The sequence below is a fragment of the Anser brachyrhynchus genome (assembly GCF_964034855.1).
Source record: "Anser brachyrhynchus genome assembly, chromosome: 4".
NCBI classification, from domain to species: Eukaryota; Metazoa; Chordata; class Aves; order Anseriformes; family Anatidae; genus Anser; species Anser brachyrhynchus.
In genome coordinates this window covers 61917006-61940577 of record NC_137698.1, presented here as the reverse complement: position 1 = coordinate 61940577, position 23572 = coordinate 61917006, and the positions used below count along the sequence as shown (strand labels likewise).

Here is a 23572-nt window from a genome sequence, read left to right as displayed (position 1 = left end):
GGATCGCTGCCACCCACCGCACTTTGCCGGGCTTGTTTTCTTGGCTTAGCTTTGGATAGAGAGGACTCCACTTTCTCCGCACCCTGAAAGTTGCCCGAGCGCTCCCCGCGGCGAGGAGAAGGAGGAAGAGGAGGAGGAGGAGGAGGGCGGCGCGCCCCGCGCCTCCCTGGGGCCGAGGCCGGCGGGCCCCGGCCGGGCGGCAGCGGGCGGTGATGATGTGCGGCTGGGGGAAGCTCACCCTGGCCCTGGGGCTGCTGCTGGCCATGGCGGGCGAGGTGGCGCCGCAGCCGTGCCCGGCGCAGTGCTCCTGCTCGGGGAGCACCGTGGACTGTCACGGGCTGGCGCTGCGCGGCGTCCCGAGGAACATTCCCCGCAACACCGAGAGGCTGTAAGTAACCCGAGCCAGCTCTCCTCCGCGGGCCCCCCGCGACCACGGGGGCAGAGGTGGCCCCCGGGGCCGCTTCGGGGTCCCGCCGGCCGCCCTGGGTGCGGGGGGGTGGCGGCTCCGTCCCCTTCCACCGCCCCTTTCGCCGCGATGCGCGGGGACGGGAGGGAGGTGGACGCGGCTCCCGGCACGCCGCCTTTCATCCTGGAGGGAACGACCACCCCTACACCCCCTCTTGGACATCCCCACCTTTTCATGAGGGCCCCCGTTTCCCGGCTAGCTTGGCTCCTGGGGCTTTTTTTCCCCAAGGCCGGGCCGCGGCGCTCCGCGGGCGCGGGAAGGCCCCGGGGGGGGTCGCGGAGCCGGAGCCCGGCGGGGCTCTGCCGGTGGGCGAGGGGGTGTTTGGGTGCTGTAGCCCCGCTTCCCCTCGCACAGCGCCGAGCTGAGCTTCAGCTGCGACCCCCTCAGCCCTCCCGACCCCTTTTTGAGACCGCTCAGTGCCCTCCGATGAGGCTATTTTCCAGGCGTGAGGGAGAGCAGGCGTGCGGGCGGTGCTCTTTGGTGTCAGGAAGCTTTCAGGAGGGGCTGAGGAGAGGAGGAGATGAGCACACTATTAACCTCTAAGTCATTTAAATGTTGAAGTATGAACACGTCTCAAGTGATGAATTTCACTCCGCGAGAGTACCATGGCCACTGCTTTCTGCTAGGACTGGTGTGGTTTCTCTACGGCAGTGTTTTGGCCGCGTGTGGTATAAACACCAAAAAAAGTGACTTTTTTTTCCCAAATACACTGGAAATGAGCTGTAATTGTTAGGGTAGTTTCCATGTGATACCACTTCCTAATGGCTTACCTCAGGAATTAAAGTCGGTTTTATTTGCAGTGATTGCAATTGAGGGAAGTTTATATCTTGACCTAAAATCTTATTTTAAAAAAAGAGGAGGGGGGAGATGGACACGCAAATAACTCTACAGAAGAAAGTAGTGCTGAAATATGAACAAATGCTAGGGCCTAAATGCAGTTTTCTGTTGCTTCTGACCATGCCTTGAGTTCTGCAGTCAATACAGCTTCCTGTGCTACAAGTGAGGAGTTCAGTTTTTGTAAAATCATCTTTCTAAGTATTCACCCTGCAACAATCTTGTGCTTGTTTGAAAGCTAATGTTTGCTACAGAAAGTAAAGACCTCTTCTGCCTCTATAGAAATACTGTGAAAGCTGAGAGTTGTTTAAAACATAGAAAATGGTCTTGATTTCTGTCACTTGTTCAGTTTTTGTAACTCTTATCAGCCAACCTAACGTACTGTCATCTCTCTGTAGTAGCCTTAGTGGTTTTCTATCTGCAGTCATAACCGATGTTCAGACAGGTTTTGGCTGTTCTATATTGTTAAAGATAAATGTGAGCTATATAATGGCAGGCAGAACTGACTTTGTAAGGGTTTCTTATTACAAAGTTTGAAACTACTACTTTTGAGATAAACCTTCGTTCAGGCACTTGGAAATCTGGAACTCGCACAGTGGTAGTTGTAGGAATGGTTCACTGGGATCGCTTACATCTTCCAATTTCAGAAAATGCTGTGCTCGTGAAAGCAAACAAAATAATTTAAAAAGAAAACAACTTTTTATGTTTTAATTTTGCTACTTCTGAATTATTCTTCTTAGGGATCTTAATGGAAATAACATCACCAGAATCACCAAGACTGACTTTGCTGGTCTAAGGCACCTTCGAGTTCTGTAAGTTTTCCCTTTCTGTCACTGATCCATTTTAGGACATGCAGCTTCAGATTATGTTATAAAAAAAACCCACATTGAATTAGTTACCTTTCAGTTTATAAACTGGCTAGGTTATCTATTGCTTTTTAACTTTTGTGCTACTGCATCTGAATTTACATTCTCTCCCCTATGTTATAGACTGATATAAGTTAGCAAATGACTTAAATGTCATCTTGTTTATGTGTCTTTTAAATCTCTACCTCAGGTTGTAAAATAAATGGAGATTTTAATTTGGCATGTAGGTTACAAAAAAGAGTTGTTAAAACTTCCTGAATAACTGTTGGAATGACTTCAGTTTAAGCTTAGTAAATTTATAGTTCACATTGAAAATAGGTACGCTCAAGTTGAAGTGTAAGGGAATTCATTACAGAGGTAAAAAGTTATTTAATTGATAAAAAGCAAGTCTTAGGTGTTGACTATTACTTTTTACAGTTTCTGGGCAAAAAGAAAATACTTTAACACTGAATTTGACCAAGGAATAATTTGGATTGTTTTTTGTAAATGCATTTGTAAGCGTTATGAAGCTTTTCAAAATCTGTGGGTTTTGGGGGTGGTAGTTTAATATCACATTTAAAATACTGCACAATTTACATAGCTTATTTGTTAAGGCTATTTTATTTGACTGAGTAGCTGTGTATTTTTTTCCTTCTTGAGCAGAATATCATGCTGTAGTAATTTTTAATTTTTGTTAGACTATTGTTATGGTTACAGTTTCAGTGCAGTCTTTCACTGATATTTTTTCTAAACACCACTGTTCTGTATTTTTGTTTTGTTCTCATGTGAGACTAGTTCTGCTTTCATACTATTCAATTGGAATCTTAAAGCTTGCCGAAGAACGATGATGTATGTGCGTGTATGCGCACAGCATATATGCAAAATGTGTAACCTTTTAACCTGGGACTCTTTGAGTAGATGTAATATCTATTCTTGTTTATTTTAATGAAGATTATTTCTTGCCTTTTTGGGTATATGATGTCATGTAAAGTGTTGGATGACAGGAGTCCAGGAGGTTAAATTGGATGTCGCTTTCAAATAACTGTTGTAGTGTTTTAATGAAGATCAGGTTGTCTTTAAATGGCTACTCTTAATGCAACAAGTGATATTGGAGCTATTGAAACTTACATACAAAAATTTCTACATTTCAGTCAGCTCATGGAGAACAAGATTAGCACTATCGAGAGAGGAGCATTCCAGGATTTAAAAGAATTGGAGAGGCTGTAAGTATTTTTAATTCTAAATGTATGAGAAAATAATTTCCTATCAAATCAGTCATGTGTTAATGCACTCAGGCCTCTGGTTTTCTGTTTGTTTTTTTTCGAACTTGGGACGTCTAACCTTATTGAGACATGAGAGCAATAAGAAATTCTCAGACTGTGTATGTGGGGGAGCTTGAATGAGCAGTCCCGATTTGAAGTGTAAACTGCAGTTGTCTTGCAGGGAAGAATTTGAGTGCTATGAAATATTTTTCACTTGAACACAAAGGAGTTTTTCTAATGTGAATGCACCTACAAAAGCCTGTTTTCTTGTATATCACATGAGATGTTTGTCTTGAAGATGCTGAGTGTTTTATATGATGTCCTGTTGGAAGTTAATGCTAGTTGTGAAGGTTAGTCTTAATACATGCAGTATGAATGCAACAGTTGAAATCTATGCTGGTTTTCGAATTAAGCTTTTACAAAGACTTAAGAAAAATATGGACTGTGAACTTTCTGAAGTGAATTGGATTTGTCTTTTTTTTTAAAAAAAAGTGAGTCCTGTGGGGAAAGAGGATGGAGCTGGGAAGACAAGGGTTTTGGCTAGTGAAGCTAAAGTGTAAACACCTGCTTTGTTGCAGTGGGATATATAAATAGCAAATGAATAAGAGACTAGTAAAGAAAGCTAAGCAGGTTTGGGAATTAGTTTTCATTATGTGTTTTCTTATTTTGCCCTGTTTCCTCAAATGAAAGTCTTTTTGAAAATATACTGTATGACTTGTATTACAAAATCCATCTTATTAAAAGCCAGATGCTGGTAGTTGAATATAGTTTGAGCTAGAAAAATCTATGGAAACCACTTTATTAATGTATATTTGTGTAGAACTTGAGTTGTGTAGTGTCTTCATTATCAGGCATTGCTGTTGCTCCATTTTTATTGTCACCTTTTCTTTATGCATGCCTATGAGTTCTTGTTTAGCCTCTCAGTCACTGGTGCCTTAACCTCAGAAAGGTATTTCTACTTGACTTCATTGAAAAGCAGCACCGGCCTAAACATTCTCTGTCTAATTATACTCGTGCTCTGGGTCTACAGCTGCTGTATGTTTAAAACAAAACAAAACAAAAAAACCAACATTGTTTCATGTAAATATAGACAAAGCTTTTCAAGAAAATTATACACTGGTGGTTACTAAATATGATATTTCTGCAATCTCTTTTTTAAATAAACTAACTTTTTGACCTAGAAATTGAAAGTGCTGTTACGTACTGAAGCCTTCTTTTGAATAATCTTAAATGGGACTGCTCTGAGAAATGCATAGTCAGAATTTTCAAAGCTGTATTAAAACAGACTTAATGCAGTGTTTTTTACAATGTGTTTTAAACTTAGTACAAAGCATAGGGATTTAGTGCAGCTTTTCCTGCTGAGATGTATATTGGAATAATATATACACATTCCTAAATTTAGTTTATAAGGTCTAACTAAATAATTAAACAGCAGTGTAGTTCATATTGCAAGAGTAAGTACACATACATGAAACATTAATAAACACTAAAAAAAAATTGTGCTTTCACTATGAATGTGGTTTGATACTGAGATACAAAATACTTGCTAAGTTTTAAAACAGTATATTATTAACTTTATTTCTTGATTATCTTGAAGCAAGTTCTTGTTACATGATTATGAGTACTTCCAAAGAAACTTGATATTATGACACAGGTTAAAATTCATTTAATTATAAGATTTCTGATGTTGAGTACAGAACTGCAGTACTTAAAAAAAAAAAATTGAACTTCAGTAAGTAAAACTTTCTTGTCTGAAGTGTTCACATCTTGCTATTAGATTTTTTTTTCCTTTTTCTTGATAAACATGTAAAATCTTTGGAAAACAAGATATCTTACAGTTGTGTGATACTAGTTCAGAAGAAAAATTCTGATAATTGCAGTTACTCTTCTGGGTTATTTTCATTCACACTTCAGCAAGCAAACTGACATTTGGAAGTTCAGTCAATTTTAGACCTAAAAAGTTAGATTCTGCTTTGTCTTCAGAATTTTCTGTGCTCCAGTAATTGTCAATTTTCGTGTTTTTTAATTTGCTGAAATTCAGTCAGTGTTAGGTGTGTGGGTGACTTGTAGCTTGAATATATATGCAGGATGTCTTTAAACCATCCCAGCTGTTGGCTAAGAGCAAATACTTCATATTTGTGAGGAAAAGCTGAGAAAATTCCTCTTGTTTACAACTGCCAAGTCCATCTGATGAAGGCACAATGTTATCTGACAGCCAATTCATCTCCTTGGGATTCTGAAATTCAGAAGGATTTCTGAAGGAACTTGTGGATACTTCAATTATTTTCTTTTATACAGTAAATAGCAAGCACTTTAAAGTTTTTATGTGTAGGTGTAGGATGCCACATTTCCACTGTAAGTGTAATCTGCCAAGCTACTGTCAAATAATACCTGATGTAGTTCTTTTGGTGTGCCAATGGACGGTGTAAGAATTTTACTGGATCTTAAATGAACTTGATTTGATTTATAAAACTGTTTACAAGTAATACATTTCTTACATTAGAATATATTATATTAATTTATCTCCAGATTAAGTGATGCTACTTGTGTGTTTTTGGTGGTTTTTACTGGAATTTCAGTGACAAAATCATTTGCTACTCTGAATTTCAAAGAACTGTTTGGTTGGTCAGTGATTCACTTGCTGTGAATACCCATTTGAAGATCTTGTCATGCAAAATGCTGAATAACTTAATCTTTTAACTGAACCAGGAATTGGAGACCTGGAGCACTCTGTAAAATTAAGTCCCTAAGAGAAGAAACTCTCATCCTTTTCTTCAAAAGGAAACTACTGAAGATACAATTTGTTTAAAGCTATGTATACCTCTTAGGTGGTTAGAAATGTTACTCAACTAAACTACAGGAGAAACAACAAATCTGTAGTATAGTAGATCTGTAATACTATGTACACAAAGCTATTTAGACCTAGTATGCTCCATAACAAGAATGTCACACCACTGTGGTGGTAGAAGTGTAATGGAAACTACAACCACAATAAATACTGCTGTGACAGGTGATTGTTACTACAGCAGCACTGCTGTTATTTTCAGTTCGTAATAAATGATCGTATAGTAGTGCCTGCTACATAAGGACTGGGAGGGAGTATAAGATGGAAACTAGCAACTTAGTCAGCTAGCTTTTTGGTTTGTTGAAACTTGAGTTTTGAAGAAACCCAGGTTAAGATGAATGTAATCTTGCTATAAGCCTTTCAGTTAGATGCTTCTCTAAAAACTCTTCAGTCAGATGTGTATACTCTGCAGTATTCCCTTAAGTATAGTCTCTGGCAGTACTATCTCAGTGCTTAAGGGCTACTAGCTTTGCTCCCAACCGATTTGGTACAACACTGCCTGAGCTCTGATCTAGCAAGTCTCCCTGAATGTCTCTTTGCAGCCTGTACCTTGAATGGCTGAATCAAATGATCTATTGTGTTGTGTAGATGCTCTCAGTGTCTGTTAAAACAAGCCTCTTTGAACTTCAATATGGATAGCCCACTTCCTAATGAATGGGATAGCTTGTACCTTGTGTACATCCTGAAGCAGTGCCAAAAACTATTGGATTAATCAAAATCAGGTTTATGTATTTAGCATTTGCAAAACTTTCTATATCAACCACCAACCTGTATTATTATTTAGGAGGAAATTCTTCTCAGAGGGTGGTAAGGCACTGGAACAGGTTGCCCAGAGAAGCTGTGGATGCCCCATCCCTGGCAGTGTTCAAGACCAGGTTAGATGAGGCCCTGAACCTGAGCAACCTGATCTAGTGGGTGGCATCCCTGCCCATGGCAGGGGGGTTGGAACTAGATGATCTTTAAGGTCCCTTCCAACCCAAGCCATTCTATGATTATGTGCTTGTGTTCATATTAGTAGGATCCATTTTCAATGGTTCTTAAAGAGTATATGGTTCAGTACATGACAGGTGTCATAAAGGCTCAGGGTCTGATCTGTTATGTTGCCTGAACCAATCTTAGATAGACCACCATCATGTGTTAGGTTTCATTTTATGTTTTTTTGGAAGGAAGGCACAATGGTCACAGTCTGGAGAATTATTATAATGTTTAAGAATGTCTAGAGACTACTGATTTTTATGGGAGACAATATTTTCAAAATATTTCTTATGAGAATGTTATAGTTGTATAGCTTAAGTTAAACACTTGTTTCTTCTTTCTTTTTAAAGCTGTCATCTTTGTGTGATGTTTATAATAGTTTGAACAATGAAGATAGTTTTTAGAAAGTGGTGTTTTTCAGTCTAATGCCACCACTGGACACAACTTTAAAATGACTTTTTAAAAACTTATTTACTCTCAAGAACACCACCTTCTGTGGTTTTGCAGCTACTCTTGTAGTATCCCAGTGTTTTTACAAGCTATTGTCACCTGGAGGGAAATAAAAAGCTTGAAGACAGCTGCTATAGACTATGAACCGGTTTTGTTATGAGCTGGTTGTCTAAAATTTACTTAAATTCTTTTTACTTCAGAAATACAACATAGATGGATTATGAGGATGAATTGCTTGTTTATGTAGCAGAGCAGTTAGCTTTTCATTTAGGGACAAGTTTTTTTGGCTGATAAGAAAATTATTTTTAATTGTAAGGTTTTTCTAATAACTGTCTCAAATGCTAGGTAAAAATTTTATGGTCACCGTAAGGCTATGCTGAACATACAAAAGGTGTCAGAACATGAAGAGTTTACAGCAATAGTTTGAAAACTATTTTTCAAACTGATTTTTCTTCCTGTACTTGTGAATAATCCATTGAGGAAGCACTATGCCCCTAAAATGCTAATTTGGAGTCTTGATTCTGCAGACACTTACCACATGAATAACTTAGTTTGCGTGAGTAGTCCTGCTGATAACTCTTCTGAGAAAGGTTACTTGTGTGGCCTAAAATGTTTCCAGGCCAAGCCCTTACACTTTTGATACTTGAATTAATAAAACTTATAAAGTCCACTTATTATCTTAATAGTTCTAAAGAATTACAGCGTAGATTTAAAAGCAACAAAACACACCCAACCAAAAAAAAACACCTAAACCAACACTAAAATTCACCTACTTCTGCTGAAAACTAGTATAGAGAGGCAAAATGTTACTCAGAGGTTCTAGAACAACTGCAGTCTCTGATCTAGTACATGAGCTAAATACTTATTTCCCCAAGAAAACCAGCCTCTGAGTTTTATGGTGTGAGTCAGCTGAAATCCCTAGTTGAAGGCAAGAATGCTGTAGGGGTTGAACTTCATGTTGATACTTGAAATAGCTTTTAAACTGAGAGCCATCTATATTGTCTGTTTTCATGCTTCTTACAATGTATCACTGAATGATGGAGAAGGATATTTCAAGAATTAAATACTTTGTTATAGTTCATGCATTTTTTGAACTTTTTACAACACAATTTGGAAATACCAGAACTGAGAAATTGCCTGTATTTGTTATATATTGGGGACCACATCTTGACAAATGCATTAAAACAAGTTATTAAAACTTATGATGAAGGGGAGCATTAACTGAGGAGTGTATGCCTGAGTACTTGAGTCAGTACTATTGAAAGCTCTTAGTTTTGTTCATCTAAGGATGAATGATTTGAAACTTGTAGATGTGTCACAGCACAGAAATGGAGGTATGTATTTCAATTATATATTTTTAAGGAGAAATATTTTCCACTTAGTAAACAAAGTGAAGTACTATTCAGACTTCTTTTCCATATTCAAATCTATGTATGAAACTGCTGTGTTTGCAGCTTCTGGAACACACACAAATCCATCTTGCCAGTCATATGGGACTCAGTATAGTAAATGATTTTTAGCTTTATTTTATATATTACATGGTTAGAGTTATCTGGGCTTTAACCTAGTCTCTGATAAATGTGTTAAAAACAGGCTGTATTAGAAGTTTTTGAAATTCTAAATGGAAAAACTCACTTCTGAGTTTTTATGATCTCTGAAACGTGGTGTTTTACAGAGCACCTCATCTTACAAAGGCATGCATAGCAGGATGAACTTAGAAATATTTTTTTTCCATCTAGAATAAAAACAAATACAGTTTGTCTTGGGCAACACAGCCAGCAAACCTAGAAAATTATGAAGGGAATTAGCAGCTGCTTCAAAATGGACTGGATAAACTAGTACTTCTTTCATTTTTTTCTAGTCTAGGAGGCTATATATCATGTATGTTCTTTCTTACGAAGCAGGAATAATACAGCTCCACCAACACTCGATAATACTGCATGACAGGAAACTAACTATTGTGAACTCTCATAGCACTGCTGATGTTTCTTAAACATAAGATTGACTGTATCACTAATGGGATAAAACATGCTCTCTGGAGCTTAAAATAAACCTGTGTACTAACTTTTTATTACGTATTGGTGTGGCATGAGATTGTGGTTTTATTCCGAGTATTTGAGAAGCTCTATCCATAAGACTTGTTCCAAGTAGGAAAGCTTGTAACTCTGGGAAAAAAAACATCTTTAATTTTCTTGAAATGTGATCTCTGTCAATAAATTAATCCTAGAATATTTAATCTTGTTTTGAACTTTTTTTTTGGGGGGGGGGGGGGGGGGGTAAACTGGTAGAGTATAGCCCTTTCACTTGCAGAACAGAAATGTTACACCCCACACCCCTCTACTCCCCCAACAACAACAACAAAATTTCTTCTACATAGCTATATGATAAAAGTTCAGGAGCTGGGACTTCTGGAAAAAATGCCAAACATTGCAAAACAACATCATTTAAAAATACTTAGTTATACTAATACTGTGAAGCAAAATTATATTTTTTTCTAATTTACATAGGTTTAGATTTGAAGTTTAAAGGCTAATGTGGAATTTGGGATCCATGGTGAAAAGTGGTTTTAGCAGCTGAGTCACTGCTACTGTTCATTACAATCATTGGTAAAAGAATAGCCAATTAATGAATTACTTCATCTTTTTGTGTATGACTATATATGTAGTCTCAAGAAAAGCAGCTTTTTTTGGCACTAAGACCTCATTTTGTATAAGCAACAGAGTTGTCATCTGAATTGACGTTTTACTGAGCTCTTAGAATGGGTTCTTAGCACAAGCTATAAAGGTGTCTCCAGTTTTTCTCACTGATCCCTGTTCTTCATTTTGGTGTGCAAGTTCATTCCTGAAGACTGAGAATTAATTCTTTCAGTTGGGGTACATTGTGAACAGAATCTGACTGCCACAGTTGGGAAGGTCTGTGTTGGGCTGCCTGAAACTTGGGAAGTTTATACATAAACTTGTTTTGAAGCCTGTTGAATGTTATGATTTTCTCCCCTTTGAACCATTGATACTTAAGCACCTGTCTGGCTTTGGTCTGAAAACATGAGCATTGGAAGGGTTAATAACACACCTATAAAGGTATAGGTAACGGAAGAATAATGAGTTCAGGTAGAGAATATGTTTTTGAACAGCCCTGAAGGGGGTGAACAGTTATTCCTTGTTAATCACGGATGTGAAAAATCCTTCTCTTTACTAATCCTACATAGTTTAAGGGCAATGCATAGCGCATTCCTCATTTTAGAACAGGGAGGAGACTGCGAAGCCTGCGGTGCTAATCACTTACCAAAGGAATGTGAGACCGTCTTACAAGAATTATACTGGGGCACCTGTATTTATAGTTAAAAAAAAAAAAAAAAAAAACCTCCAGTAATTATCCTGTATTAGCAGACTTTTGTCAAAACAACTTCAAATATCTTTTCTAGAAAAATTTCTGGTAAATCAGAAAATAGACAAAAGCTGTATTTGAAGATGATATTTAAAAAGAGAAGCAGGATTCTAATAGCATTTTAAAAATCAGCTTATAAAGCTGCATTTTGATTGCAGAATAATACAAAATCTCTGATAAAACTTTTCAGTCCAAGAGCTATGTTCTTCTTTTGAAAGCCTGGTAAACTTTCATTATTATTTTTAGTATATTTTACTCATTTGAGTGTAGTTTCTCATGGGACTCCTTTTATAGGTCTAGAAGTCAAATTGCAGTGAGAAGTCCTGTTTGCTCTTTGCAGACCTTTTTACAAATTCCAGGGCAGGAAGGCTGTTTATTTTTCCCACATCTGTTTTGTGCTCATCCTTTGTCACATTGTTTGCTGGATGCTCTTCTTTCTTGCTTCCTCTGAAATGGGTAATTTGCACTGTTGCAAAATGTTGAAACCAAACCTGATTCTACAGAACTGTTCTATCAACGTTTTCCTTTCAAATAGTGTTTTGTGGTTGTAATATGTTTTAAACTAATGCTACAGAAGCGCTGATATTAAACTTAAAGCTATACGTTTCTATTCTGCTCTGTAAAAATCACATCTCTTGCAGATCCAGATCAAGTTAAATGACAACAAAACCACACACAAACAGATTTAATAGTAGATGGCAACAGGTAAAAATTAACAAAATTAACTTTTCACAGTAAGTTATCTTTTAATATAGTATATTTCAGAGGGCATCTACAATGCTCCTAATTTTAATTGTGGAAGCCACAGTTTCACCTGGAATTTTACAGTTAAACTCCAAAAGCCATGAGGAATTTGGCTGCAGGACTGTTACTTCAGTGACTCATACTGTTACATTACCTCATTTAATCTGAAGAGGCTGGATGAAAACTAAATAAGAACGGTGTTATTTTCCTTGATAGTTTGTAGTGTATTGTGTTGGCTTGTTTTTAACAATAGCCTAGACTTATAATCAGATACAATGTAGCAACTCCTCTTAATTTTTTTAAAACACACCAGGCTGTCTGAGTTTAGTTTGGCAGGATGCCTGTACAGGTGCTACTCAAGAATACTTGAATGAAAACTTACTGTGCTAACTTGGTACCAGAAAGACAGTTACAAGCCCTTCCAGACTATTTGTAGGCACTTCTTTTCTGCTTTCTAAACAGTCTGCCCAAAATAGATCATATCCCCTAATCCAACACAATTCCTCTTTTTCTCCTCTGCCACCCCACTGCTCCCCCCCCTTTAGATACCCCTTCTGTTGTCTGATCATCCTTGCTTCATCTGATACTTGATTCCATATTACTTTATGAAAGTTTTCTAATTTGTTTCCTTCTGTTGAGTAGATGTCCATTACAAAATAAGTCTTAAAAAAATTCCTGGCTTTGGAAAAATTTTCTATAGTATTTGAGTGGCCTCAAATGCTGAGATTTGGTGAGATGTACAAACTTTAAAATAAGAGGCAATTCATTCAATTGATATGGTCTAGTTAGTGCTAGAGTTATTTTGCGTGCTTCCCTGTATCTCTACTACGGTGAAGTGCTGTCATAATAAACATACTTGATTTTTTTTTTCCATTTCCCAGATGAGGACAGTCATGCTTGGGGCAGGATTTGTGCCCTAGTTGTTAAGGAGTTTTTTTCTCCCTTCTATCAAGACTAAAATCTTCTGGAGCAACAAGCAATTCTTGTCTAAATAATGAGTCTTCAGATAAATCTTGCCAGTCATTCTGGCAAGTGAAAGTTGTCAGAATTGAGGGATTTTAAAGGTTTCTTTCCTCAGATTCTCTCTGGTTTTACAGACAAAGAGCTTCACGTTGATATTCTTGCTGCACTGCCATTTCTGCTTAATCAGTCAGGATGATAATGGTGAGGACAGATCTGGATGCAGAGTGAGAAGCAGTTTGGCAATGCCTACAGCCATCTCTGATGGGACTCTGGTGACCTCCCAGCAACTGGTTATTAGAGGAAACCGCTTTCCCTATCAGAGAGGGGGAACAAGCCTGAAACATGGTACTGATCTTTGATACCTTCATTCTTACTCTCCCTTAGAGTTGACTCACTCAGCATCGTTTATTTGTCCTTTAATCTTCACACATTAATTTGTATGTCAAAAATGAGAATGGAAAATCATCATTTCTCAAAGTAGAATAAAATCCAGTGGGTTATTCTCAAAGAATCACAAAATTGAAAACTTGAAGGGAGGTTATCCAGTCCAATGCCACTGCTTAAAGCAAGGTCAACCAGAGCAGGTGGCTGAGGGCTGTCTCCAGTTGGGTTTCAAATGTCTCCCAATGATGGATAATCTTCAACATTGCTGGAAAATCTATTCCAATGTTTGACCACTCTCTTAGACCGATTTTTCTTATGTTTAAATGTAACTTCTTGTTTTGATTTGTGTCCATTGTCTGTTGTTCTTTCACTGGGCACCACTGAGAAGAGTTTCATTCAGTCCTCTGTACTTGGGAAGGAAGTGCATGAGGTACACATACACATATTGTATTTATACACATTAAGATCCTTTTGAACCCCCTTCTCCCTAGGCTAAACAGCCCCCGTTTTTTCAACCTTTCCCCTTGTGACAGGTGGGGAATCTTCAGTCTGTCTCTGTACTCATCTTTGCAGCCCTTTGCTGGATGTGCTCCAGTATGTCCACGTCTCATGTAGCAGTGAGTCCAGCACTGGGCACAGTACTCCAGCTGTCTCACCAGAGCTGAGCAGAGGGGAAGGATCCTGTCTTGACATGCTGGCAGCATTATTCCTTGTACAGTACAGGATGCTTGTGGCCTCCTTTGTTGTGATGGCACATCGCTGGCTCCTTTGATTTCCTGTTCACCCTGGACCTTTCTCTATAAAGCTGTGTTCTGAGTAGTATTCCTCCAGTGTTCATTAGTGCATAGGGTTATTCCTCCTCGGGTGTAGGACTCTGCATTTCCCTTTTGTTGAGCTTCATGAAGTTCCTCTGTGCTCAGTTTTCCAGACTCAAGGTGAGGCTGATCAGCCTGTAGTTCCCTGGATCATGCTTCTTCATGCTTTAATGGAAATAGGTAGAATTAATAGTTCTTTGTAGAAATATCAGTTATTTGTAGAAATATCCTTTCAGCTGAAATGGCAAGGGACACTGAAGCCTCTAGAAAACAACAGCCTTCATTTCTTTCCCTTTTCTTCTTAGCGAAACAAAATAACCCAACAACAAAAACAAACAGCAAAAACAACAAACAACCCAACAACCCCAACCTCAATGAAAAGCTTGTCCTAGCTTTGCTTATATCTCTTAAGCAAATTTAATGCAAGCTTCTGATTCTCTGTGCAACTAGTGTATTGTATAACATAGGGAGAATTGATTGGTGTAGGGGAGGAATGTGGTAATTTTGGACTTGACAGCAACCTTAGGTAAGAGGAAAATGAAGGACAGAAAATACATTAGAGTTTAAGTTGTGTATGCTAGCACAATGTAGTAAGATAGTTTGTAAAGTAACTTTCCCCACTTTCTACACAAGTAATAAACTTACTTTTCTAGGGTATTTATTATGTGAGGGTCCCACTTCAACTTAAAGTAATTATTAATAAAACAAATACCTAATTAGTTTCAATTTGATATCAAATACAAATTTGGACATCTTTCTTAGCCTGGTTACTACTTAGCCTGGAAATGGGGCTCTGATTAAGTGGTTCTTGACCTTGGACAAACTCTAATTTAGCTATGCAAATCATGCAAGTTTAGCACTGAACTTTTCAGATTTCAATTTTTACTCATGTGGACAGCATATCAAACTTGATATTGTTATGTTTAAAGAGATAATGAGTAGCTTAACTACAGACAAGAAGACCTTTGTGCCAGTTTTTCCATTAACAATTCTCTCCAATTTTTCGCTTAGGTCTTAGTTCTCGGGCTTTCTCATCACTTGATGATGTTTGCTCAAGTTGCATTCATACATGGTAGTTGCCAAATGTGTGGAAGTTAACTAGAGTGTGACTTTGGACACTGATGCACTTATGTTCTCAGCCTCTGGCAGATATAACAACAATACTGCTTTTTGGACAAGAGTAGGAAGACTTGCCCTCCTTGCAGTCTTAAGCGTAAGTCAAGCTCTGTATATGCTCTCTGGTGAGGGAACAGGATCACTCATTTTGATGCTTATTATCCAGAGCCTCTAGTCAGTCTGCGACTTGATGGTTAAATGTGTGTAAACCAGTCCATGGAGATGATTCGTGTGCTGTGCACTAGCTTCCCGTTTCAAGATACTTCCATTATTTTTTAGTTTGATTCTGAATTTCCTGATATCATAGTGCCTGAACTGGTATTAGACCTTCCCAGCAGATACTGTAACCTGTTGGAACTACTTGAGAAGCCTCGTGGCGCCCAGTCATTGTGAATAAAAACTGCTGCTGCATGAGCACTCAGCAATTTTTTGACATGTCATTTCATATTAAATTGATCTTTAATGAAAATTTTGTCTGTGTGTTTTCAAAGGCTATGAATATTTTGTAAATGAGCTTCAGTGAAAAGGTGTTATTTGGTATTTTTAAATGGTGTGATAATAATGTCTTCAAACATTGCTATCAAACAATGAATGACAATCAAACAGTAGGTGTGGATGTGCTTCTTTGTTGAAGAGTAGAGTTTCTAAGCATGCAGTACTGTGTGTTACTATGCACAGAAAGCATTATTTATTTCTCAGCTAACTTCAGAGGAGGAATGAAGAATAATGGCTTCTGCTGTCGTTAACTTTGTGTGAGTTGGAAGCCTTCTATCATTCCTGAAGCAACAGGTATAGAATAAAATGTATTTGTGCCTTATATGTAGAGTTTCAGAAGGCTCTTAGCCCCTATGCATCCAATGGGACAGACTGTTTCTAATTAAAGAGTACAGTTGATTTATAATTTACTTGGAACTGCTCTTAACTTAGATCAGTTCTCAAGTTAGCTTTGAAGGCTTCTGCTTTCTTGGGGGCCTACAGTTAGAACTGCATTTACTTGAACTAAAACCAGCTGAAAGTATTTTAGCTGGGCTTATGTAGGCTGAAGAAGACAACTTGTAGGGGACAAAATAGCAGCTTTCAACTACCTGTGAGAAAGTTATCAATAAGCTGGAGCCAGGCTCATCAACGTGGTGAGACAAGCATAAGTTGAAAGGAGAGACTATGACTGGATATAAGAGGAGGACTTTTTCACTGTGAGGACAGTTATGTCCTGGAACAAATCCGTTGCCCAGGGAGGCTGTGCCATCTGTCCTTGAAGGCTTTTCAGACTGTACTGGATGAAGCCCTGAGCAACCTGTCTTGATCTCATAACTGACCCTGCTTTGAGCAGGAGGTTGAGACCTCCTGAGGTCCCCTGTTATGAAGGTCATCTCAGAACAAGGATGGAATAGAATAAGGACAAGGCTACATGGGAAAAGATGAGGGCTTTTCTGACTGTATGAAGTCAATTCCCTGCAACTTGCTTCTAATCCACTGTAAAGTGCTAACAGGTCTTGAAAACAAATACAGACATGCTTGTGAATTGTAGTAATTGCAGACGATTAAACTGCAAACAGTGTAATTAAGAAGTTTTTTTCCCCACTCCTTCCTCCCTACCTCTGCGTGATTGATAGTAGATAGGTTACTGTGGCAAGAAAACTTAGAGTGACAACAGAATGGATGGGTGGGATGGCCAGACCATGCTGGGTTGGAATACTGTCACTGGGAGCTTAAAATGTTCTCCCCCAAATTTACTCTGCCTCTAACTCTGTCATCCACCTACACATCCTCTGGCTCCATGCAGAAGACAAGTAAAACCCAGTTATGTTGCCATTTCTGCAAGGATAGCCTGTTTTCTAGAACCCATAACAAATGTAAATAGTTTCCTTATGGGCAGTGATAGTAATCACAGCTGTGCATGCATCCCTTAAATCAAGCCATTATATATATATTTACTTAATTATTTATTTATTTTTCCTGCACTGTATGCTTCACCATGTAACCTGTTGCTTGACTGTACCTACATTTTATCTGCCTATTGGTATCAAACTTCCTTTAAGGACTATTTTTGCCTGCCCATCTGTCAAAGATTCCCCTTCTGTGTCCTCATACTGATTCCTCTGAAAGCTGTAATATCTTTGAGTATATTCATACACTTTTTCCATCACTTCACTTCAAAGTTGGTTTTCTAGCCCTTACTATATTTAGAAGACCGAGCTCTAGAAAGTTTAAACTGAAGTATTTAAAACATTTTGTGTAATTTATGTATTATGGGGATCTTGCTTGAATTTATCATGAAAAGCTCAAAAACTTGTCTGAGCCAGTCTGTCAGTTTGCCCCATCTCAAAGCTGGATTCAGTAATGGAAGAAACAGAAATTATATTTATTTTAATTGCAACTGTGGCTCAGCTTTGTTATATTGAAAGAATTATGTGATGTCAGACCCTCATTCATTTATTTCTGGCCACTACCCAAGGACTTTACAGTTCAAGGTATTGCAATATTAGAATAGATTCTCCAGTACATTTTCTGTTGCTAATGCCACTAACACTTCATCTCTTCTGAACCCTCCTCCTTTGCTAGAGAAATACCATTTTTTTCTAGCTTGGTTGGGAAACTGAAAGGGAACAGTATGGAATATTTCATCACTCTTTTTTCAGTGCTATACCTTGAACTTAATGCCAGTTCTGGGAGAGCAGTTCAGTTGATGCAACCGAAATTTCTCTTCTCACATTGTCCCAGGGGAAATGCTGTCTACTAGCAAGCTGCAGTGAGGTCTGTGCTGACACACTGAAAGAAAAAGTGGTTATTTTTTATTTTCTGGTTGTTTTTACTTTGCAGTACCTGTAGTTCTTGCAGTTTGTAATGACTGTTTTTTTTGTTGTTGGTGGTGGTTTTTTTCTCTCTCTCTCTCCTAAATCTGTGGTTACCTCAGTTTTCAACTTCTGGGGACAAAGACAATCATGTCTGTCTCACTGTTATTCCATGTCTGCATGTTGAGGACAGGTACTGTTATTTCAGACAAAATTAAATTTGTCTGCATGAGGCAAAGGTGCCACAGGAAAAGGTGGCAATGTCAGTATCAGAGAACCAATATCTGTTTTAAAGTAGGAATGTATTTTCTGGTCTCTTTGTGTGTGGCTCTGTTTCAAAGATTGCGAACTCTTCGTAGTTGACTGTATAAGTGAAAGCTGCTGTGTTCTGGCATACTGGTGTATGTGTGCCAGGTTCACCACATGTCCTTTTCATTCACTTATGTTTGAATGCATAGATTTATTTATTTTGTAACATATCTATTGTAGTCTTGAAAAAATCATTTCAGTAAAGTCATAAAATTTACTTATTAGAAACTTAAGAAAAACAAATTCACCCTATTGAAAGCATTTTTTTTTAGTATATAATATTTTATATATATTTATATAACTTGTTAGGTTTAGCTGAAGCCTCTTTCTTGAAGTAATATTGCAAAGGAAATGTCTCTCATCGCCTTCACAAAAATTAACAGTATTTGGTACTCTTAGGCACAGGTAATAAAGGATATCCGGATTTTTGGTAGATAAACCTGAGCCCCTAAAAGGAGCTACAATGAGAGGGATGAGATCATTCAAAGTAGAAACTACAAAATACTGAATGGTCGGTAGTTTATTTAACTCGTGTCCCCTCAATTCACTTAGTGCTCGAAGAACAAATGTTTTAATTTTGTGAAAGGCAAAGTAAAAATGTAGGTTGAAACTAATTCTAAGTGCCAAGCTCAGTTGGTAGAAACTCTTGAGTCATGAATGTACTGCTATTATTGTTAGGTTAATTCATGAGTTTGATTTACTACCTATAATTTAGATTTTTAATGTCTGCACAGCAGCATGTGCATCCTTTGTTAAAACTACATATACTCAGTTGCGTGGGCCGTGTGAACTATAGGTAGTAATAGAAACTCATGATCTAAGGTATTAACTGCTTGTATGGATAGTTATGTACTAGCACAACTATTTCGCCTGTGAAGTATACTTATCAAGTGATGCTCAGTGTATCCTTTTAAGATTGCTGTTGCAATTTAGGGAAAGACAAGCCTGTCTGAAGAATTCCACCATCAATTAATGTTATGTCATTGTATTGTATCACCATTTTTGTATTATGTTGGACATACAGATAATGTGTGATTTCATTGCACCTTCAGTTAGAGCTAGTGATTATTGCTTGGTATCTGAAGCAAATAGTCCTTAAAAAAATATGAACATATTTTTGTCCTTAATAGTGTCTGATTAAAGACTAACTTGCCAAAGTCTTTACAAGTTTTCCCATGTATTTTTTCATCTGTAATCATATCCTTAGAGGATTAAGTCTGAACTATCTATTTAACAAGGAGAAAGGATTAATGAATTTTACTTCTGTTTTTATTTAATCCTTTGTTCGGGTTCAGTTTCTCAGAATTCCATCATGTTCACAATACTGTTCACAATACTCTTGTCTGATCAGAAATGTAATCATTTATTTGAAACAGTTTTCTTCCTACTACTTCAGTTTTGTTGTCTTTAATTCTGTTGTACAAAAATTTACTAAAGGTAAGAAAGTGTCTTTTTTTTTTAATTGCCTTATTTTGAAAATGCAGTAGATCTACAAACAATAAAATGCTACTGTTTTTTTTATGTAGGTACAGTTTTCTGAGGCAATGTTCAAATTAGAAGTTTTCCAATATTTATTAACTTCTTTTTACAGCTGTATATTTCTTTTTTACTGAAAACTTCCCTTCTACTCATTTGGGACTATGATTTGTGGGATCACAATTCTATTTTTGTTGCTGTTGGATTAAGCAGTTTTTTTTCTATTTCTTATTAAAATGCATCTTCACTCACCTCACTTTATCCCAGTGGTATAATCTTTTCTTTTCAGGAGGTTTCTCTCACTCAAAAGTCTCTTCTAGTCTTCAAAATGTGTGACTGAAATTTCTCCTGCCTAAAGATACTAGGATTTCTGGTGCTTGACTAACAAAAAGGAACACAACATTAAAATTGTATTACTGTCAATATCTAGACCTCAAAAACCTGATTGCTCTCTCACCGTTTGAAATGTGGGAGCAAGCCTGTGGGTATGTAAGAATCTTTCTCAGGTTATTTTGATCTCATCAGTAGTCACGTTGAAATTTAAGGGAACAATAGTTAAGTGAACTAAATCATGTGGCTATATAAAACTGAGTCTTGAGTGTGTATCCATCTATATATGGGAATTTATGGAAAAAACTTTAAATTGGAAGGACCCTTATGTGGAACAATGGTTATAGTATGAAAAATCAGCCCTGAGAGACTAATTGGCTGAATTGTTTGAATTCATCCCTAAGACTAACAAACAAGAAGTTCTGAAACTTTATGAAATTCTAAAACTTAATTTTGCATAATTACTGTCCAGTAGCTTTTTTTAACCTTGTGGAATGTCTTGATGAATACCTGTTTACCTAAGTAATGCTTAAGGGATAAAATAAATATCAGACTACACTGTGCGGTCTGGTGGCCAGGAATGCCCTAGAAGTAGTGGATTGAAAAGCACTGTGCATTGAGAACTTGGATTGTGATGAGGTCGTTAGGAGAAAACAGTTTTTTCAGTATGTTGCCTTGCTTAAATGGTAGGTGATGTGTGTTGCATTGCTTAAAAACAAAAACCTGTTTTGAGTTTGAATTCTTGAGTGGTATGACTGTATGCTCCAGGGCTGTCATTTATACACGTTAGAAAGAATAATCTGAACTGTGTTTAAAAAAATCATGAAGATGGAATGTATTTGTTTTGGAGAGGGGTTGTTCTGTTACCTACAGTTATATTACAGTGGACTTGGAACTTGTCACATCAAACTAAATAGGTATAAACCCTGGTCAGGATGTTCAGTGAGAAACTTTATAGACAAATAGGTATTTTCAAATTCCAATTGAAATTTTTCTTTTGTAGTGTTTTATGTATCTTCTGTACAACTGTTTTTTTTTTTTATTATTTTAACTTTTGAGTATTTTACAGCTATAGACAAAACCATATGCCAAAAACAAATAAATAAAACCTGTAATGCCAAATATAAGTCGTGACTTCCTGATTTTTTGGCTTTCATTTGATCAGGGTGTAACAGCTTTTTGTTGTTGTTGTTGAAATAGGTTATATGGATCTCTTCTCTTATAACTTAACTAAGTTCATGTGTTTGCTATGTGTTCCCTTGAACAGTATTTCAAGGTCACAAAATGTTTGTGTGCTTCATTATACTAAGAGGAACACAGTTGGAGGAGGACTGAAGTTACTCTGCTGATTTTGTATTTTTTTAGTTTTCTCATTTATGTGGGATAGAGTCCTGAATTAGTGGTTGATTCACACTAAATTCAAAATAATCTTTCATAAAATGAAATAGGTAATACAGTCTGTTGGGGAAACCAGAAAATGTAATTAGTCCATGGTAAATTTACTGCTGGACCATGTCTCCGCTAATGGACCAGCATTACATAGTCTTTCTGGTCTTTAAAATCAGCTTGTTACAGCACAGGAATCTGCTCAAAGTATATGCATTGCATTGCTGTAGCACTTCACTTGTAATCTAACACAACCTTTTCATTTTCTTTCAAAAGGCGCCTAAACAGAAATAACCTCCAGTTGCTTTCTGAACTGCTCTTTCTGGGGACACCGAAGTTATACAGGCTGTAAGTAGACACAACACAATAACTATTCTCGAAAATTTGGAGTTGATCTGTTACTCTGTTCTGCATTAGGTTTTTGTCTTTTGCCTCAGACAGGGCTAAAATGCATTTAGGAACAATGATCTTTAGGGTACTTTCTTTGACTACTTTGCAAATTTTTTTTTTAGAACCTGTTAGATGCAGATACTTGCATGAAACAAAATAATGCTTCATCCATGCCCCTCTCTGTTAAGAAGTCTTGTTGAAAGAATGCTTTGTCTTTCTTTCTTTCTTTCTTTCTTTCTTTCTTTCTTTTTCTTTCTTTTTCTTTCTTTCTTTCTTTCTTTCTATCTTTCTTTCTATCTTTCTTTTTCTTTCTTTCTTTCTTTCTTTCTTTCTTTCTTTCTTTCTTTCTTTCTTTCTTTCTTTCTTTCTTTCTTTCTTTCTTTCTTTCTTTCTTTCTTTCTTTCTTTCTTTCTTTCTTTCTTTCTTTCTTTCTTTCTTTCTTTCTTTCTTTAAATTAATCTATTTATTTTGTTACCATTTCCTTTGTTAAATGAACTAAGTGTCTATGGAGCGACATAACCCAGAGACATAGCACTGTACAAGCACTTTGTGATGTTTCTGGTTTTGTGGCTGTACACACTTGATTGACCAAGACAATCAGTGTTGGCAAATGGTAGCCTGTGGAGATGTCTCTCCCAAAAAAGACACAGGTGGCAACATAAACTCAGGGAAAAAAAAAGCTATGAAATCCTTTGTGATAAATAAAAACTATATCAAATTGGGTAATGAGTTGTTATTTTGATTCTCTTCTTTGGTTTGATAATGTTTTACTCTTGCCAAAATTTTAAAATCAATGTTTTGACCCATTGGCGATTTGTAAGAATTTACTAATTTATGTTGTAGTGTAAACATGGAATGAAGTTCAGATACTGATTTCTGTATTTATCTACACAATCACCCATTATTATTAAATAAATTTCAAGGTAACTTTACAGTATGTGGTGTGAATGGAATACAACATGACATGCTTAAATAGGCTTTGAAAAATTCAGCCATCTTTTAATTAAAGATGTGTATTTGACACATTTCTTTAGGCTTTAGGTGAGATTTCTGCTGTTGAAATTGTTGTTGAGTTTCACCACTTGTGTGCTTGGAAAAAAATGAGTGTAGGTGAAGGAAGGCGGGGTTTCTCCTATTTTTGTTTTCACTTTAGTATATGGAAATGTTTGTGAGAACAAATGTTATAATGAAGCTTTGATATTTAGGCGTTTATTTCTGTTCTAATATTGCAAAATAGTAGGGTTTTTTTCCCTTCTTGAAGTAATTTGAAATGAAAAACTGAAAATGACTCTATTATTGTTGTAAACATTTAGTTCTTTGTATTTCTGTTTCTTCCCTCTGCTTTGGATGCATGTTTTGTTTCCCAAACTTCCCTGTAGATGCAATGAGTTGTTAAATTACTAGGCCAGAAAGCTCCTGAAGGCTTTTGTTCTGACAGAAATATTTTTACACTTCTATAATATTATAACATATTCATATGTGGTTTTATGGATTAACAATTCAGTCTCTTCTGTAATTTCTATCAGCAATCATGGAGATATTACTTCCATCAGGAAGGAAAATGAAAGGGATTTATGATCATTTTATTATTCCAACTGTAATGTAAAGGTTCTTACATAAGTTTGTAAAAAATAGATATGAGACATAATTTGCAGGAAAGAAATGGATGCAGACTTCATGCAAAATCATACTTGAATGCATTTAATTCAGAATTGTATATTTGATAAATGTTAGTCTTAAATCTATAATATCTTTTGACATAAAGCACACAACTGCTCATAGTGTATATGGTGGAAAGTAAGAGAT

The 23572-nt window shown here is 37.0% G+C and overlaps 1 protein-coding gene across 11 annotated transcripts in view; it reads left to right on the top strand.

Annotated features, from left to right (window-relative positions):
• The first annotated feature begins 207 nt into the window (after positions 1–207).
• Positions 208–23572, top strand: part of SLIT2 (slit guidance ligand 2) — a 262113-nt gene continuing 238748 nt past the window's right edge. For all 11 annotated transcript variants that reach the window (XM_080589489.1, XM_080589493.1, XM_080589491.1 and 8 more), the window contains exons 1-4: positions 208–388; positions 2041–2112; positions 3297–3368; positions 21653–21724. In XM_080589489.1, the coding sequence (XP_080445615.1) occupies positions 213–388; positions 2041–2112; positions 3297–3368; positions 21653–21724 (392 nt within the window). In that variant the 5' untranslated portion in view covers positions 208–212. The remainder of the gene's footprint in view (positions 389–2040; positions 2113–3296; positions 3369–21652; positions 21725–23572) is intronic.